At 43.7% G+C, this 19,398-nt stretch overlaps 1 protein-coding gene across 12 annotated transcripts in view; it reads left to right on the forward strand.

The window, feature by feature from the left end:
* EIF4G3 (eukaryotic translation initiation factor 4 gamma 3) overlaps positions 1-19,398 on the forward strand; it is a 151,398-nt gene that overhangs the window by 109,994 nt on the left and 22,006 nt on the right. For 9 of the 12 annotated variants that reach the window (XM_032201575.1, XM_032201584.1, XM_032201585.1 and 6 more), the window contains 9 exons: positions 3,373-3,461; positions 5,406-5,655; positions 8,270-8,427; positions 9,564-9,689; positions 10,837-10,947; positions 14,890-15,060; positions 16,082-16,279; positions 17,006-17,152; positions 17,438-17,674. In XM_032201575.1, the coding sequence (XP_032057466.1) occupies positions 3,373-3,461; positions 5,406-5,655; positions 8,270-8,427; positions 9,564-9,689; positions 10,837-10,947; positions 14,890-15,060; positions 16,082-16,279; positions 17,006-17,152; positions 17,438-17,674 (1,487 nt within the window). The remainder of the gene's footprint in view (positions 1-3,372; positions 3,462-5,405; positions 5,656-8,269; positions 8,428-9,563; positions 9,690-10,836; positions 10,948-14,889; positions 15,061-16,081; positions 16,280-17,005; positions 17,153-17,437; positions 17,675-19,398) is intronic. The other 3 variants (XM_032201586.1, XM_032201579.1, XM_032201587.1) reach the window with 1 other exon arrangement.

Below are 19,398 nucleotides of genomic sequence, written 5' to 3' on the forward strand. Positions count from 1 at the left end.
ATCAGTGCCAACGCTGCTGTTGAGATGGAATTGTGCTCGTTTTATAACTCAGAAATAACATCAAAGGTGAATATCGAAATATATATTTGTATATTAAAAGAACAGAAGGAATGAAGTAGGCAATACTTAGCATGCATATCAAAATGAGACAACCTCATAATTTAGATCATTTTTTTCACTCCTGCCATCTCTGATCTTGTAACCAGCAGCAAGCCAAGTGCAGCTGAAGAGCAGCAGCATGCTGGGGCTGCCGGTGGTGCTTCTCTGGGAGGAGGCTACCCACTAACAACGCAGAGCTGCCCGAGAACAAACTCGGGAAATGCATGAGTGCTGCCAAACGGGGACCTGTGTTTGAGAAGGAATTCAGTTCTCCAAGAGAGACCAGAAATGCTTGGAGACCTTCCTGGGCAGCAGAGCTGGGCACGTGCATTTGGTGTTTCTATGGCTCAGGGAAGTGCCCTGCAGTTTGATGCCAGGCTCAGTTTCCAGGGAGCACAGATTGTGCCCTTGTCCTGTTGAGGCTTTGGGTTTGGCAGGGTTGTTTTGGGTTTTTGTGTGTGGTTTTGGTATTTTGGCATGGGTCCCTTTTGTTATCCCTGAGATTTCTGTAGGTAACTGCTCTCTTCTGTCTTTGGTTCTTAGGCACAAGAAACCTTAACTAGGATACCTTAACTAAGCATAAATTAGCATAAATTCTCCTATTGAGTCAGTTCCTGTAGCAGAAAGGACAACTTCACAGAAAAATCTGATCTGATGTCTGCTGTTTTAAGAGGGGAAATACTGAGCTATGTCTGCTGCTCTCCCTTCTGTACCCCAGCCAGCTCTGAGATGTGTTTCAGCGAGGGGCTGCGAGGCTGCAGGTCTCGTCCTGGGCGGCTGCTGTGCCCCAGCATCCTGGTGTGGTGCAGCCCCAAGGCAGGAGAAGGTTTGCACAAGTTATTCAAAAAAAAAAAAAAAAAAGAAAAACTCAGTGATGTCTGTGCTGCCCAGTCACAGATCATGTCCTTTATACGTCTTTCTTCTGCCAAAAAAAAAAAGGTGAAAAACACGAACCACTGAGAAGCGATAATACTAACACTGACTGCCTGACAGCTGAGGAAGAAAACGCCCCAAACCTTTGCCAACTCAAAACCCATTAACTTGTGATTATTGCTGTGCATTTAAAAATGAAATGTTAGTTTGCACCCTGGGTGTTCCCTGTGCATAGTTTGAGCTTGAGTGGAGAGAAACTTTAAATGCAGAGTTTGTCAGTTGCTTGCACTCAGAGCTATGCAGCTCTGCAGTTCTCAGATCTCTTTGCATAGCTGCTCAACTTTGATAATCATTATTTTAAATTACTTGCCTATAGCAACACATGATTTGTTCTGTATAGCACATATTACCAAAAACAACTTTTTTTTTCCCTTCTTTCCCCCCTTTGCCTTCAGAAACAAATCCTGTCCTGTACTTCAGACAGGGCTGCAACCATCCATGTGTGTTTAGGTCACTGTTGTGCACGGTCACATCTTTCCCCTCGTCACCTGCTGCCAGCACGATAAAAACACAGGTGGATGTGGCACCCTTCTTGAAGACATCCCCCAGAACTACGGGACAGCCTTCCTGGGCAAGAAGTAATTACCTTGGCACCAGCCCTGCAGCCATGGGCTGACTCTGGAAAAGCAGGGGGCTTCCTTGGCTTTCCTCCAGCTGGTTTAGTGGCCACTTTGGATTCCTGGAGCTGTGGCAGCACCTGGTCTGTGCATGGTTGAATCGCAGTGGTTCTTGCCTGTGTGGAGTCCTGTGGCTGGTGCCAGGCTCAGGTCTGCACTCCAGGTGGTGTTGGTGAGAATAACCAACATGCTGTGGTGCACACACAGTACACTTTCAATGGAAATGTGATCTTCCTGTAAAGCTAACCTCCTGTTGCACAAGGCAAACCCATTTAGCAACCCCCTGCAATTTTGTGGGGCTGGCTCTGTCTTCCCCTGGGAGCTGCAGGGAACCTGGTCTCTCGCTGGTGCCGTGTTCAGGAGGGCTGGGTTCCTTCCCAGCTCCCCGCAAACCTCTGTGCAAGCGAAGCAGGTGGCTTGATGTCCCCACTGGGATGTTTGAAATAACGTTACTGTGAGCCTTACTGCCCAAGTTCTGTGAATGACCAGATAATGTTTGAATATTTCAATCATACTTCTGTTTTTATTAACATTCACTTCTGTAGTGTTTAGCACTCTGATCAGTGAAGATAGCTTCTGCTGCACTTTGTGTTCAGACCAGGTGCTGAGTGCATTGATTTCTCAGACCACAATGTTTCTGCAAGCCCTCAGTCACCCTCAAAACAGCGAAACCCTGTGAGCACTGAGACACGGGGTGGGTACCTGGGGCCGTGGGAAGGCAGCAGAGCCCAGTTCCTCCCTGCACATAGGAAGCCCACGAAGAATCGCACTGCAATTCCAAACTTACTGTTAAGTGTCTCCAGTTGCTCTTTCCATTTATCCGTAGCTGAAGAGCCTTTCCAAATTCTGTTTTACGTTGATAAAATACATGCACACAGTGCTTTTCCATAGTGTCTGCTACAAACCAAAGGCTTGAGCTGCAAATCTGTTTGCAGTAAACTTCAATCATGAAATCAATTCTGTTTACACTCTGTTAAATATGCATATGTGCCTAGTATCAGAATTTAAGTCGGTAACACTGGCAACAAATTACGAGCATATTGGATTAATGGTTTTCTCTCCTCTTAATATATTGTGTGGTTTCTTTTACCCTTCAGGGGAAAAAACTGATTAGAGTAAATCACTGCTGATCTTTGAAATATTATACGGTATTTTCTTTGAATCAGTTGGCCAGGAAAATTAATGAACAGTGGAGTTGTTAACCTGCTTTTAAATTGAGATATAAATCCAGCTCAGGAGAGCTGGGTTGCTGGAGTAGAGCTGCAAGATTGGAGTTGTTCTTGTGGCTGAGACACTAGGATTTGGGGCTTGTTTATGCTTATGGCTCAGACAATAGCTAATTCTTAAAATATGTCTTGAGAGAAATATGCCGAGCACAACCTTTGCTCCTCACCAGCACCTGATCTTTAAAAAATCATCAGTTGCTGAAGGTTTTCTTTAGCTCTACATGATCCTTGTAGTGTTGGTAAACTCCTTGCTATCAGAAGTACCATTTTGAGCTTGAATGAGCAGCTTATAAAACAATTATCCTGTTTTAATGTTTCTCTAACGATTTTGTTATTACCGCATTGAAACAAAAAGTGGTTATATCAAGCTGAATCCTCCGCAAGGCTGTGGCTGCTTCATTTTCCTGTATGGTTAAAACCAGCACACAAGAGGGAAGCACATCGCCCGTGTGTTCCATACGATTTGGTGTGGTAATAGACAATCACTTGTATTGCAGCCCAAACAGCTGTAACTGCACCAAAGATGTGGAAGAAACCAAAAGACCGGACCCAAGCCACTGATGAGGTGACAGAGGCAGAAACAGAGGTAAGAGGGAGCACAGTCTTCCTTTTTTCCAAATTTAACGATGATGTTGCTCTCATGGAAAGGTTGTTTTAGGCACGTTGCTTCCTCGATCTCTCACAAGGAACCAAGGCAGAATTTGGGGAGGGAGAACTGTGATATTCCCCAGCATCCTTAGATAACTGTTTTTCATCTATCCCCTGTTGAAGCCCTAAGTTTTCTTCATTCTTGCCAGAATGAACCACTTCCAACCTTCAAGAACCTGTAGTTGTAACTGCTGTCCTCAGGTAAAATGGGTTTGAATCCTTCGAAGGGCATTGTGTGGGGACCCCAAGGCCATGGTGGTGACATTTGGAAGATTCTTTTGCTGCACAGAGGTGTCATTGTGATGTCATGGCCAAAGGATGGTGTTTTCCTGATGGCCATCTGATGAAGAAGTTGGGAAAAGTTGATATTTCCTTGAAAAACCACCTCGCCAGTAGTTAGATGAATTGAGAACATCTCCTTTGCTGCCATTCTGGTAGGGATGTTTCAGGAGGAACCTCCTTGTTTAAATGTCCTGGGTAAAATTGGTGTTAGAATGTATCACAAAGGGGATAAAAGAATAAAAATTAAAAAAAAAAATAAAATTAAAACAAAACAACAACAACAAAAACTAAAAATTCAGGCTGCCCTGTATTGGTGCATGTGTGAAAACCGATGTTGGCCAGGTCATTACTCCAGGTTTTCTTTGTTACTCATCTGTTGTTTACTGCATAACTTTCCCTTATGACAAACACTGTGGAATCTATCTGCTACAAAAGCATGGTGCTGCAGAGTAAATCCTGAGTCTAGTGGACAGTACTTCATCCTTCTGTGAGTGAGTGTTTGCAGTTTCTCCACTGAAACAGCAAATAGGCTAATTTACATGTAATGAGTGGTGTACAAGTATGTGCTTTCCACTCTATTTGGGAGAAAAGAGACGCTTAAAACACTTGCATGTGAAGTATCACAGTGCAACGGCTGGTCTGTGGTCAACAGAAGAGCTCATGGTGGGGTATTGCAAGGAAATTAAAAGCATCCCTCTGCTTGTTTTCAAGCCAGAGAGCAGAGGGTGTTGCTGGGCTGTGCCAGCAGGTTCTCTCTGTGCGTTTCCTTTGTCATTTGCTGGAGAATTTTCAGCTCTTGGGCCATGTGGTGTTCGCACCAATGCTAAATGTACGTGGAAGAACATCATACCATTTTACCTTGAAAACCTGCAAAAAGCATTTTAGGACGCAGTTCTCTTAGGTAAGGGGCCAAAAGGCTCAAGAGCCTCTCCTGGAGCATCCCAGATTAATTATTTCTTTTGTTTAATGGTTAGATGTGCTGCGGTTCCTCCCAGGAGAAGGGCATTCCTGGCACCTTCCCTGTCTGAATTCAGAATAAGGCTGTGTCCCTGGAGAACTCCAAAATTAACAGCAAGAGACACTATAGAAAATGTTGCTTTTTCTGAAGCAGCCGCAGAATTGTGGCTGCATGTTACATTACCTTCTTCATTGGGATCTGCTCCAATTAGCAGTTTACGTTTAGAGAAAGGACCCCCCCCCTCCCCAGGCATGTGCAGCATTCTCTTTAGAGCAGCTCAGGAGGGGAGAAGAGAGGTGGTCTTCCTAGGCTCAGCCTGTGAGCTGTTCCTTGTGGCTGCAATGCTGCAGGGCTTACCAGCTCTGCCAATCCATCCCCGTAGCTGCTGGGCACTGGGCACTTCATGGATAACGCGAAGTCTCTTCATTTGCACTAATGATTACCAGTGGGTTATCCTGGGAGCGAATCGGTGAATGGTCTGGTTATTCTGTGTGTTGCTACAGATCTACACAGCACTGTTTAAGAGGTATATATGTTCCCGTTAGACACAGACGTGCCATACGAACAATAAAAGAGCCGTTTTGCATGCCTCGAATTTTGGTAGGGTTTTTAATGTAACCTCTCTTTCTGTTTGTGCTTCAGTCTAAAGTAGAAGAGGAACTTTCAGGTGACAAAGTACTTGAATCTGAACAGGATAAAATGAGCCATGGGTTTCAACTGGAGAAAGACCCCTCTGAACTTAAAAAAGTGAAACCTGTGGAAGAAAACGGAGAACAGGAAGCAGAACCTGTCCGTAACGGTGCTGAGAGTGTTTCAGAGGGAGAAGGAACCGATGCAAACTCAGGCTGCACAGAGAGCTCCAGTGAAGGGCCAACGTACCAATATAAGCCAGGTAAATCCTGCATCCTTGCTTGTTTTTTTGCCTTTCTCCTTTGAGGACTGCTTACGTGCAGTGTATCTTACCCATGGAAAGAGGGATGTTTCCAGTGGTGATGTGCAGGGTGTAGTGTTTTCATCACGTCCAGCTCTGCTGGGATTCACAAAAATACAGGCTCTGAGAGACCTTCTGGGGAGCACAGGAGGAAAATTTTTTTCCTCATGCTTGTCATAACGAAGAGAAGTGGAGAGCAAGGGAACAGGGCGTGACAGGAAGGGAAAATCCTCAATCTCTTGAATTTATTGTACGTGTGGATGTTGGCTGCAGTACATGGGAAATGATGGTGAACCGGTTCCCTTGTCATTACCAGCTGAGAACAATCCCTGAAGTTGTGCATAAGCAGGCACAGTTTTTAAATAAAAGCTTTGCAAGTTCTGTGTACTTAACATGTGTGTATACATCTAATTACCAGGCTAAACAGTTTTGTAAACCTTCAGATTTCTGGAAGCGTAAGAAAAAGAAAAGAAACAGTGCCTGGTTTTGGCTCTGCTCTTGAACTATGGGCATGCAGTTTTTCTGAATAAAATAATTCAAGTGAGGACTCAAAGGACACTTGTGTTTTTGTTGCTGGTTATCACTGGATATAGCCTACCTAAGGGATTTTCTTGTTATTCATTAAGATATTTAATTCAGAGGCCTGAACCTCTATAAATTCACCTCATTAAAGAGACCTTGAGACCATCTTACTTTTCAGTTGCTACCAATTTTTAAGTGATTTCTTATTCAGTTGGAGCTTCCTCAAAATAAATTAAGTCATTTTCTTAGGAGCCTTAGAAATTAGGAGTATAAAACAAAATAAGGAAAGACCTTGAAAGCCTGGCAGACAAGGTACTGGGAAGAGGCACCACCATTAAGTGATCACAGTACGGTTATTTCTGCACTGCTTTGTTCTAACAAGGACCCGAGATGCTTTTCTTTTATTAATTTTGTACTGCTGTACTGTTAGGAGAAAACACAGAGGCCTCTTGATAGTTTACCACACACTTATGATAGCTTACCTGTTCGTTAGTTAAGCACATCTTGAAGTTAATCCATAATTCATCAGCCACGGCTCTGAAACACTCGATGCAGTCGGAGTGATCTCGGTTGGGTCTGGAAGTCCTTCCACTTAGCCGAAGGGCTTGGGTTGATCCTTTGGAAAGCAGCGTGCATCAGACGTGTGTGCTGCAAAGCAGAGCTGACCACTTGATGCAATAATCCTCAATTTCAGCTCTGCTCTTTCTAAAGATTGGGATTTTGCCTTTTGGTAGGAGGACTTGTTTGTTTGATCCCAGTCTCTCCACTCACTGAATATCTCGAAAGCCTGCTCGTGACATTTCCCAGCTGCTTTTCACGTTAGAACAGCTTGTGAAGAACTTTCCAGGAGAAGGAAGCTGTACATATAAACTGTTTCTTGTTGCTGTCGGTACTTTTCCATGATAGATGGAGGGTGGTGTGGCACGGTGGATGGGCAGCTGGCCGGGAATTCAGCTGCTGGGGCATGGCTAGCCAGCCAAATCGTTTTCTGCACCCTTTAATCACAAAGCTCAGAAGAAGAAAAACAGTGCAAAGAGCTTAAAAAAAATTAATTACTTTTGTGTATTTTCATTCCCAGTTAATAAAACCCACGGCTTGAAATAAGTTCCCGTTTGCAGCCTCTGCAGTGTCAAGGGTGCTGAGAACCCAGAGACCTAAAGCTGATGATCAGACACCAAAATAAAGAAACAAGAGAAAACCGTAACAGCAAACCTGAATGGCTGATTAAATGCAAAACACCACCACTTGGCATCAGTGAAATACAAAGGCAGCATCTCCTACAGATGTTTTCCTTCAGATAAAAACATGCCTCCCACTTAGGGGCCTGACTGGTCAACCTGGCTGATGAACTAGTCGATGTTTTCTTTTCTAACTTCAAACAAACTGCACAGCCAGCAAAGAAAATCCTGTCTCTAGGCTACCAGATGCTAATTTTCCTTGCACTGAAACGTAGGCTGTAGGTTTACATTTTGATTTGCATCAGGCAAGGTTCCTTCTGTCACCACACTACAGTTCTCCTTCCCAGAAGGCCCTCAGAATAAATGGGTGGAAAGTCGCAACTCTTGAATTTTATGTTTTTTTTTTTTTTTCAGTTTCCACCATTATTTTCATGATGGGTTTTCAAAGGCTCAATGTTTTCAAAGGATCTTTTTGTTGTGCGTGGCCCTCTTCTCAACCACATTAGTGCCATTGTTTTATTGCTCCTTTTTATACAGAAATAGCTGCTTAAATTTCCTCATTTTCACCCAGCAACTTGAATCATCCCCTTTTCTTCATGTCACAAGAGAGAGTGAAAGTTGGAGTTAAAACTGGAGTTAGTTATTAGATCCGTATGCTGCCGCTGCTGGAGCTGGCTGGGTGCTCCCCATCTTCTGTGTTCCTTTAACGTGATGTGTGTTCCTCTCCTCGCTGCCTAGTGGGCCTCATAGTTAAAATTTAAATTTCCTAAGCAGCGTTAGCAATCTCTTCCCTTTGGATTTAACAGAAATGTGTCTTTGAGAGCAGAGGTTTTTGTTACCTCTGAAGTTACCTCAAGCAACTTCTTTCATTATAGAGCAGTGGAAGCCTCTGGACCCGGACGGGAAGAAGCAGTACGATAGGGAGTTCTTGCTGGATTTCCAGTTCATGCCTGCCTGTATCCAAAAGCCAGAAGGGCTGCCTCCCATAAGTGATGTGGTTCTCGACAAGGTGAGAGGAGAGCCAATAAAACAGGTACGTGAAGTCTCTTTGTTAGTGAACAAAGATATCTAATGCATGCTTCCTTGCCCTTTTTGACGCAGAATTTTATCGGCAAGGGTAAATACTTGGCTCACGTTGCATCACAAAATTCTTTGAATAAAAGGTCTTGACTAATGAAGGAGCACAGATGGTTTAAAAACTGAAGCACAGATATTCTTAATGGTTTCTGTCCTGGATTAAGTTTTATGGGGTTGATAAAATTGAAAATGCTGTATTATAGCCATCAGGACCAAAGGACGTTAGCAAAGCAAGACTGAAGGGAGAGGCAGTGTATTTTATTAGATCAGTTCTACAGTTAGAAAGCATAGAAAGCTTTCAGGCAAACTCTTCTTTTGGTCTGAAACAGTTGTGTCAGTATTTGTGAGCTGATCTAATAAAAGATCATTAAAACCTCAGTTCTCAAAAACATTTGTGATTCTTATCCAGCTTTATTACAGATGTGATTTTCTCCACTGTATATCTGTGCTTATAGAAATACTCGTTATTTTGGAGGTGCTGCCGCCAAGACCCTGTTCTCATCTCAGAATGGTGCAGTTCATTGATCTGAACGTAACCACCACTTTTAAGATTCAAGCACAGATCAGCATGTAGGCAATTCTCATGTGCAGAAACATTTCTACTCTGAATTTCATGCCCAGGCAAATTGTTAAACACAGCTTTGGTCCCAAAATGGCTTCATCTACCTACTAGATTTCCGTGATTGCTTCTTACTGCTCAGTCTGCTTTTGAGCTGCCTTTGCTCGGTCAGCCATCTGTCTTGCTAACACAGAAGACATTTGTTTGAGGGAAGGTGGCAGTTTTGTGATCCTGAACCAAGACCATTACATTCATATTGCAGAAGACAGGCTTGTGTTGGCATAATTTTATCTTCCATAAGTCATGTTCAGCCTTGAAATGTTTCTGAACTCCACATATTTCCACAACAGTCACCTGTGTAGGAGATATTTTAAATTAAATGTGTATGTTAGTGTAAACGGGGATGCAAAAAACTTGCATGGTTTGTTAAAAGCATTGGTTTAGATATTGAATGTGAATATTATTGTTTAGCAGAGATTGTCTGTAGGCTTGTGATGGCTGCAACGCCCTGTTTGTTCTGCTCCACGACTCAGGTCAATCAGCCAAAATTGCCGTTGAGAACTCTGGACCCTCGGATATTGCCTCGAGGACCAGACTTCACGCCAGCCTTTGCCGACTTTGGGAGGCAAACCTCCGGTGGAAGAAACGTATCTGGAAGTGTGAGTTTTCCCCAGCTTGCTAATTTAAGAACTGGCCTTACTGTTGAAGCACTGATGAAGTCCATCCTCACGTTTTTGGGCGTTTTCCAATGTTCCACTGGTTCTGGTTTTGTTGGTCTGAATGCAAAGGGGATATTTCTTGGCTGTCAAAATGTAGTCAAATTAGAAAAACATTGCAGACGTTTTTCATTGGTATGTATTGGTCTTAAATGTGTTTGATCTCCTCCTTCCCTTTTCCTGCTTGAGAGGTGTGGAAACATTTCCATACTGTGGACCTGGCAATGGCACGTGTGCGAACACACGTAATTCATACAATGACATGAGCTTTGTGTCAGCATGTATCTTCACATTAGTCTGCCTCATAGAAAATGCCAATAGAGCAAATAGGTTTTACTAACAAACCAAATAATAATTAAAAAAGTGGATGTTCTTGCTTTCTCTATGCTTCTCCGTGTTGCTTTGCTTTGATCACTTTGTTCCTAGTTTTCCTGTCTTTTCATCTGCTTTCCTTTTACGTTCTAGTCTTTGCCCTTTGTCTGGCTTTACCCAAACTCTGTGAATTCTTACTTTCTGCCTGTGCCATCACTTGTCCTGGTTGTGTGGGTGCCCCCAGCATGGTGCCTGCCGAGAGGCTAGGTCAGCCTCAGCTGGGGAGCAGCAGCTGCCTCAGTTAGGTGCAATCACTTCTCATTCATCTCTCTAGGTACATTCAATTTATCTACCTGGATACATCTAATAAAGTATCTATTATTTACCTTTCAAATTTGCTCATTTCAAAGAAGTTTGCTAAATAACCTTGACTTCCAAGTGTGCAGATTTCCAGGAGGCTCGGAGCCAAATGCAGCGATTTCGATGCAGACTTTGAGTTGATGTAATATTTCTGGTTTGAGAGTGGTCTTGTGGCCAGTGCCTCAGTTCTGGGGTGCGCGTCTGTGTCTTCAAGTAGCTTCAGTGTCACGGTTTGTCTCAGAGAACGACCCGGTCCTGAAACTTTGATGCTGTTTGAGGTCGACATCGCTTCCTATATTTAGCGACTCCACAGTGGGCTGCAGGTTGTACTCCGGCGCCTTCTGTCCTTTCATGCGCTGAATGTCCCGAGCCTCTTGGCACCTTGGTAACATCCCTATTGCTCTTTCTCTTTCCACAGGCCTGCAAAGTGCAGAGCAACCCTGGATTGCCTTCCCTGGCTCGGTGCGGTTCCCCAGCATGCCCTCTCTTGGTCTCGCCTCACCCACCATTGAGGAACCTGCCGATAGGGGTAAGCCAAATCCCCCCCCCTCCCCCCATCTTTGCACCTTTTTGTAGAGTTGTCTTTTTCCATAACGACCACTGTTGATAAAGAACGACTGGCAGAAAACTTTACAAAAAGGTGCAACATTGTTTAAAAAAAAAAAAAAAAAGAAAAAAGAAAAAAAAAAAAAAGAAACAAGACTTGCATTGTACCCCTCTAGGCAGTCTTCAGTGGTGGGTGGGACATCACCAGCTGAGGGCATGCTGGGACGTTGGCCTGAGCGGGATCCACGAGGGGTCTGCACTTTGCAGACCTATGGAAAGGGGGAGAAAAGGTAAGTCCTGCTTACCCCGTTCATTTGGAGCATTCAGCACATAACATACATCTTACATTTGCGCCTTTAAAGAGTAGAGCCTTTCTTTGCATCTTCCTCGAGGAGGGGTGGAAGGTAACCTTATTAAATAAGCCTGCTGTCCTGTGATGTCAGTTGTTACAGGATGAGAGGGTTTTCAGCCCCAAACAAAATCAGATGTTATCTTCTTGTAAAGCATGGCAAAATCTGCGTGTATGCTCTCTGTCCACTTGGTCATTCCACCTCTACACAGGCCATGCTCATAAACCATTAAACCCACTGCCTATTCCTTGCCTTTGAAATAATGTCAAGCAGCTTAGTGCTAACAAGCTTTCGGCACGTGAAAATCTTTTATTTTGCTTCCTTGGCTTTGTCTTTCCTTCCTTCTTTTTCATTAAATGTGTTGTATGACTGTTTTTAGAACTAACACATGTTAACTCAAACAGCATAAGGAGTATCGTTACATAGGAAGAAAATACAACTAATAAACATGTTCTGATGTAGAGAAGAAGTTAGAGAGTTGGGTGACAAGATGCTAACAGAGAAATATGGTTGGAGAGGAGCAGTCCATTCCTGCACGCCAAGGCAGGATGTGTCTGCTTTTATCCTTCCTGACAGGTGTCTGGGATGGCTCATAAAAGTCCCTGGTGGTGGAAACTTGAGTCGCCTGGGTTCTTGTGCTTCCCTGGAAGGCAGTTGTTTCTGGCATCTAACCTCAATTTCACTTTCTGCTCTTGAAGACTGTACTTAGAGGGAGCAGCAGTTCTCTAGTTTTTTGGATGTTTTTAAAACATTACTATGGCTGTATCCTAAGAGCAGAGGTGGACCATGAGGGAGAGCACCAGGTCGTACTTTGCTGCTGTGAGTTTTTGGCTCCTCAGCAGGAGACTTGTCCGTGTCTTTCTGCTTTCCTTTTTTCCCCTGTTCATCTGGAAGACAGGTAATTCAGATTAATGTAGTAACATCTGGTAAGCACTTCTCCATGCCTTTGGTGGAAAATATTATTTCAGTGCAAGCTGTAGTGCCACAATCACAGGTGTTACAGAACTATTATTATTTTTTGGTCTGGGTTATGAAAAGGAGGCCAGGCATGAGCTCAAATGCCTCTTTAACTTGCTGCTTTGTAAATTTGGAAAAAAAAAAAAAAAAAAAGCCAGGTTTTTCTGTTAAAAGTTTATGATTTGTATATTATTTTATACACATTCAGAGGAGGCTTCTGTTCGCTGCTTTTAAAACCTAATGAAACATTCAGCTAGTTTGAACCAAGTTTATTCACACAGTAAAACAAACAAACAAAAAAAAAGAACATAATCTTAAATAAAGCTTTTGTTTTATTAATGCATTTAAAGGTCTGGTCTCCAAGGCAGTCAGATTTGAGCAAGCCATGAGGACAATCTCCATCTCCCCCTGTAACATGCTGATGTTCAGGAGAGGTGTGAATGGTCTCTGCATCGTTCAATTTTGCAAGGGAAATAAAATCGTTGCCTTCAGGGAGGTGTTATTTGCTCAGAAAGCAAATGCTTTGGCTTTGTGTGGACCCATGCCCCACAGAAGAATCGTGCCTCTGCCTCTCTCTCCTCATGCGTTACAGCCTGGCTGTAGTTTGAAGGTCCTTCAGACCAGTGTTACCCCTGTGCAAGAGAAATGGGGCAGCTGCAGGTTGCCTCTCTTTGGCCTTGCCCGTGTCCCTGCCAGAAATTAGCCCAAACCTTCTGAATTTCAGGGCATGTGGCCAGCCTGAGCTTTTTGCAGACAAGGAGTTGTATAATAAGGTCTAGTGCATATGGCGGAAGCTGGCCACTTTTCTGTTCCTTTATTGTCTGATACTTCAGTGGGAAGGACGTTTCCTCTTTCCATGGCTGTACATTTGCTGCACGGTGTGAATCTGGGCAGCACAAGTGGCTGCAAGTTGCATAAAATTGCATTAAGACAGGGGCGATGCTCAGATGCAGGACTTCACTGCATCGCAGCGGTGTCTTTTGAGGGGCAGGTGTTCTCAGTGGAAACAAAGAGGTTGTAGGGAGTGACTGACGACTGTATGGGGAAGGTGTCCGTCTGGAGTTGTTGTGAAGGCTCGCATGACTTGCAGACTCATTGCACTGTCGATTTTTGGGGAGCGACTGACTTGGCTGTTCCTTTACCGTTGCGATGTGTACCCACAGAGGTTTGAGGCTCGTGTCTGTGTGCTCCAGCAGGGCAGGTGCCAGGGCAGCATGCTGACATGCTGCACCATGTGTCCCTTTTCCGTGCTTCGCCTCGGTGTACCAAGCGTGTCGTGGCACGAGATGGTTGTCTTCCGACAGCATTTTGTTTTGATGCTGTTACCACATAATGAAGCCCAAGAGAACTCCAGCAGCGATGGTGATTATGTTCATTAGCATTCAGCAGCAGCACACATTTACCTCATCAAAGCCCACTGTTTCAAATTGCATATATAAGCCTAAGGAGGGTGGAGCTTTGTTTTCAGATGTGCAAAGTCAGTTAAGGGATGATGCATGACATGTGAGGCACCAGCTGTGAGAGCACTTTGCCCATGTATTCAGTGAAGCTGTTTGAGTAACTGAGATGGTTTTGCCTCTCTGATGCTGGCTTGTTCACTCTGTTGAACAAATAAATGCTTTAACCGGCCCAATCTTTGACGTAGAGGTTGCCTTCTGTCCACTGAAGAAATTAATTACTTCTGTTGAAAATAACAGGCTTTGATAATGGAGTTTTATTGCGCTAATTTTTGCATTGAGGTAAGACATTTCTAATAAATTAGTTGAGAAATACGAGCACATAAGTGAAAAATAACATCAGTACAACATTTGATACGTTCAGTCCTTAATCAGAAGATCCCAGCTTATGAGGTGGGAGTTCGTGGGTGCCTTCTGCCATATCACTAGTACAACTGATGAAAAATTCCCTGGTTTCAGGAGTTTTTCAGGTCTGACTTAATTAGGAGGAGCAATACAGCATTGCAGAGAATTACTTGATGCTGTTTCAGACAAAGTACCATGTTGCCATTTCTTCTTCTGTGAAGCTACAGAGAGTTTGACCCATACCTGTCAGGATTTGCGTTTCCTTAGTGCAGGAGTAGCCCTTGATGCTCTGTTAGTGTGTTTTATGTAATTCCCATCTTAAACATCTCTGTTGTTTGAAGCAAGCTCCAGTAAAACTTAGCGTTTTTGCCAGAGCTGCTAATCAATCACTACCTGATTGCTTGGGATGGCATTTTTGAAGTAAACCTGTGAGGATCTAATCCTTAAATACTCTTTGCAATAATGTGTGAGCTGCACAGTTCCTGGCTTTCAAGAGGCTGTTTTGGTCACTTGGGTTCAGTTCCACAGCGCTTGAGTAGCATTTGGGCATCGCCAAAGTGTGGAAGCAGAGCCATGAAGGCAGTGGTCATCCCACGTCTGTGTCAGGAAAGGCTGCCTGGGAGAAACATGTTTGGTGTCTCCACGTTCCCTCTGACAAACCTGGACCAGCGGGTTGCTTTGGAGGGAGTCCTAAAAGTCATAGGATGAGTTGGTGATTGTTGATGTTGCCATCAGCATATGTTGGCTTGTGCCCCTGGAACATTTATCAAAATGTGAGTTTAAAAGGGGATATAACAAGGAATGTTTTTGTCCTAGTTGTTGAATGTTGGACCGAGGAGATCTCAGCCAGGCCAGAGGAGAGAGCCCAGGAAGATTATCACTGTGTGTGTAAAAGAGGATGTCCACCTGAAGAAGGCAGAGAACGCCTGGAAGCCGAGCCTGAAAAGAGAAAATCAAACCGAGGACCCAGAAAATGTCAAAACCCAGGTGAGAGTGTGAGCAAGCACTTCTGAGAGTACAGCGGTCTGTAACAGAGGAAAGGTGATCATTTGCCTTTGCTGTTGTGTAAGACAGTAGAAAAGGGCAATGAATTCCAGTTTGAATCACAGCTTTCCCCTACCTGTATCTTTTTTTTTTTCATCTGTTTATTCCTGACCCAGTGTTTAAATGGCAGTCCTGTATATTAAGACAGTCTAAATAGGGAATACCAGACAACCTACTACCTCTCCTCCAGAGCTGTTTTTTCTACTGCTGTTTTAGTAGAATATTTCAGTCTCCATTCTAAAGCAAACAACCTCAGACTTCCAGCACAGAACTTGCTTTTCATCCCCTTTTAGACTACATTTCTGTGCTGAACCTCAGCAGTACTGAGGTTCCTCTGTAAGATTCCCTCAGCTTGTCCTGCCCAACCCAACCACGCTCTCTCTGAAGCTTTCTCTGTCTTTCTCCCCCTCCTTTCCTCTGTGAGGCAGCCTCTCTGGGTAGAGGTATTTGCCTGGTGGTGAAAATTCTAATTTGTAGGATAAGCTGAGGTAGTCGTGAAGGACACTAGAATTCTGTTCCCAGGGCTAACAGCAGCCTTGTTGACCTAATTATCATCAGGACAGTTTTAAAAAGAAAGCCTTAAATATAGAAAAAGTTGATTGCCCCTGGTTGAGAGAGATGATGACCACTCCCATATTAATTTATATTTCATAGCTAAATTGATACCGAGAAGAATATTTCAGTTGGGTGACAGCAAGGCTTTGTGCCTCTGTCGAGCTTGGAAAAAAAGTGCTTGGGCATTTCCAAAAATACGGCACTGCAACTGTGAACTGTGATCTGTAGTAGCCGGTAGCTGAGTTATGGTTGGAGCTGAACTGTACACAGATGTGTGGTTATGTACCTCAGTATCCTAGTCCTACAGGACATCTTCTCTGTTCACCTGTAAAATGCCTAGCTCATTGCTCAAAGCCACCCTATGCCTCTTTGATTTGTGCTTAAACTCAAAAGTTGTCCTGTCATTCAGGAGCTGTTCCGCAAGGTACGAAGCATCTTGAACAAGCTGACACCCCAGATGTTCAATCAGCTTATGAAGCAAGTAACAGACCTGACAGTAGATACAGAAGAGAGGCTGAAAGGAGTCATCGACCTGGTCTTTGAGAAGGCTATTGATGAACCAAGCTTCTCTGTGGCGTATGCAAACATGTGCAGATGTCTTGTAACGGTAAGAGGTTTCCAAAGTTAGATAGGAAGTTCCTCAGGGAAAACATTCTGCATCTTATCCCCGAGGACTGATAAGCAGTAATATAAACGCAGCAAGAGCAGACTTAAAGGGTAGTTTCTGAACATGAATAAAAATAATTTACATCACAGATTTTTTCCTCTACATTCATTGGCCATGGCAGGCTTTGCTTGGAGTAACGCTTTTTTTGGAGTCAAGGGCACCGAGCGCTTTGCTGTGCCTGGTCGCAAGATGCTATGAGTCACGTTTGGTAGTCCAATTTCTCCCTCTCATTTCAAAGGGAAGCCTAAGGTGCAGAGCCAAGCTTTGGACAGTTAACTTTCAGATGCTTGCTTGGGACAAAACATCCCCTTCCTCCCCCAGCTGATGATTTGCTATGCCATACAATGAAGGAGCATAGCTTCGCGGTCTTCAGTGTGTAATAACAGCGTTTTTAAGCAGTGGGCCTTTTTAAAGGATTCCATGAATGGAAATGTAATCTGTCTCCAGGCAGAGGTGGCGTCAGCCAAATTTTGAGTGTGACTTTACATATGGAATCTAAAACTCCGCTGGAAATCATGACATGCTGCTTAACTGTCATGGCCTTGCAAACTTGCATTGCTGAAAATGAAGTACATAATAAAATGTAATGGATAGCTTATAACAAATCTCGCTTGTACGTAGAGTTTAGCTGTATTTCTGCTGATGTTCTTCTTCCTTTTCCTACAGCTGAAAGTGCCCATGGCAGACAAACCTGGGAGCACAGTAAATTTCCGCAAGTTGCTGTTAAACCGCTGCCAGAAGGAATTTGAAAAGGACAAAGCTGACGACGATGTCTTTGAAAAGAAGCAGAAAGAGCTTGAAGCTGCTACCACTGTAAGTGGTATATTTCCCCATAAATTCTCAGAGCCCTCTGAAAAGGATCCCTTTTGAAGATGGCAGTCAACTGGGGGGGAATATTGAAGCTGAGTTTCATTCTGTCACTTTGGCTGAATGTAATTAAAAATACTTGCCTTGATTAGTGTATTTATAAGCTCTTTTTGGTTCTTAGGAGAAAAAGAGCAAACAGGGACACCAGTGACTAGGTCTGTAAAACCAGCTCTTTTGAAGAGTTCTGTGCTCTTTGAACATGCTCTTTAGAGCTGTTTTTCTGTTTTACAGCCAGAGGAGAAGACACGGCTCCATGACGAGCTGGAAGAGGCCAAGGACAAAGCCAGACGGAGATCCATTGGGAATATAAAATTCATTGGCGAGCTTTTCAAACTGAAAATGCTGACGGAGGCGATCATGCATGACTGCGTGGTAAAGCTGCTGAAAAACCACGATGAGGAGTCCCTTGAGTGCCTTTGCCGCCTGCTAACTACCATTGGCAAGGACCTGGACTTTGAGAAAGCAAAGGTAGGGCAGGATCAGAAAGGAGTAATGAGGCTGGCTGGGCAGGGGATGGAAAAATGGGTGTGGAGTGTTTTTATTGGAGAATTTATTTTTTCCTCACAAATATTTGTACAGCATGAGGAAGTCATCCACTCTTCCGTGGATGTTTCATCACTACCTGGCCTTCCTCCCCCCTCTCAGTCCCTCTCCAATACTCTGTACCATTTTCAACAGTGTAATCCAATCATTACATGTTTCCAAGTATTTCATCCAAGCACATAGTCTAAACGTGCTTGACATATGCCCCGTGCTTCATTTTCCAAATAGATTTTGCTTCTTATCTGTAGTTTCTAAAACATTAAAGCAGTTTCTTTGCTGCTGAGGATTTGTATTACCCAGGAATTCTACCGCTGAATGTATTATTCCACGTTAAATCTAAAAAACACACCACCTTGTTAGCTGTCCCCACCTGAAATTTGGCAGATGCATTTATTTTGTGTCATCTTCTCCAGCTATGCTGGAGTGAAACAGCTGTTTTGCAACTGCACTGCTCCAGCATCCTCCTCCTGACTTCCCAACAAATGTGTGTGTAACACAGAGCATTACGCACTCCCTGAGCTTCTATTGGCACAGGCGATCTGCTTCTCCTTTGCAAAAGCCAGGCATGGGATGAAAAAGCATTTGCGGATTTTGCCAGAAATCAGTTGGACTCAGCTCTGGAAACAAACGGAGCTAATTGTTTTCAGCTGCTCAGGGCAGGGAGTTCCCTTACAGTGCACTGGGTTGCAGGGATCACGGTGGATCAGTTCTGATCTGCATAGGACATCCTCAGAGAAACAGTTTCTCAAGCCATTTTGTGGAGAGTTGACCAAAAAATTGCAGTTCACCACTAATCCCCTAGGCTAAATACCCGCATCATTACGTAGTAGCATGTGCATTGTTGATGCAGGTTTGAAAGTGCCAGAAGAGGGATTTAAATCTCTCCAGATGCGTTGGGAAGAAAACAGGGTTTGACTTCTAAGCAGTAGCTGAGGTCATGTTGGATAAGTCCTGGACAATGTTTTAGTCTTTAATAGCACAGAAACAGAGGAAAAGCGAACTTTTTTGGTGCACTGGCTGCTTCCACAACCCTGAGCTGCAGCTCGGTGCAGCCAGGAGCAGTGTACAGCAAGGAGATGCTTTCAGATGTCGTGTTTCTGGGTGTGAGAAGGTGCCTGGGTCCTGTCCATCTGGGTTGTTATTTCTATTAAGATGGAGAGAGAATCCTTTATTTTCTATTAATGAGGGAGACACTTAATTACGTATTTGTATTGAAGCTAAAATGTTGTTAAAATTTCTGGAAAATGTCCACTTTAAATATTTTTCCCATCATTCCTAACTTTGGAAACCTTCGCGTGCTGAGCTGAAACTTTAAGTGTAAAGAAAAGGATTTAGCAGGTTCTTTATGAAGGGAGTGGGAAACATTTTATAAAACTGCCCTGAAACTTCTTAAAACAGATGAAGCTGTTTAAAAAAGCCAAAGAGGCTTTTTAGAGCCTGGCAAGTCAAATTTAGACCTGGTGAAGGCTTCTGTAATAATACTACTTTGCGTCTTAGGGAAGATTTGTTTTCATTACATCATCACTTTTTGGAAGAAAAGGCATAAATAAGATGGTATATAGTGCTCATGGGGTTTTGTACCACAGCTGAGCCTGTTAAACAGCTGCTTGCTGACAGAGGCAGTGCATCTTCCCCCCCCCCTTCTTTTG

The sequence above is a fragment of the Aythya fuligula genome, chromosome 21, assembly GCF_009819795.1.
Source record: "Aythya fuligula isolate bAytFul2 chromosome 21, bAytFul2.pri, whole genome shotgun sequence".
In the NCBI taxonomy this organism is placed as follows: Eukaryota; Metazoa; Chordata; class Aves; order Anseriformes; family Anatidae; genus Aythya; species Aythya fuligula.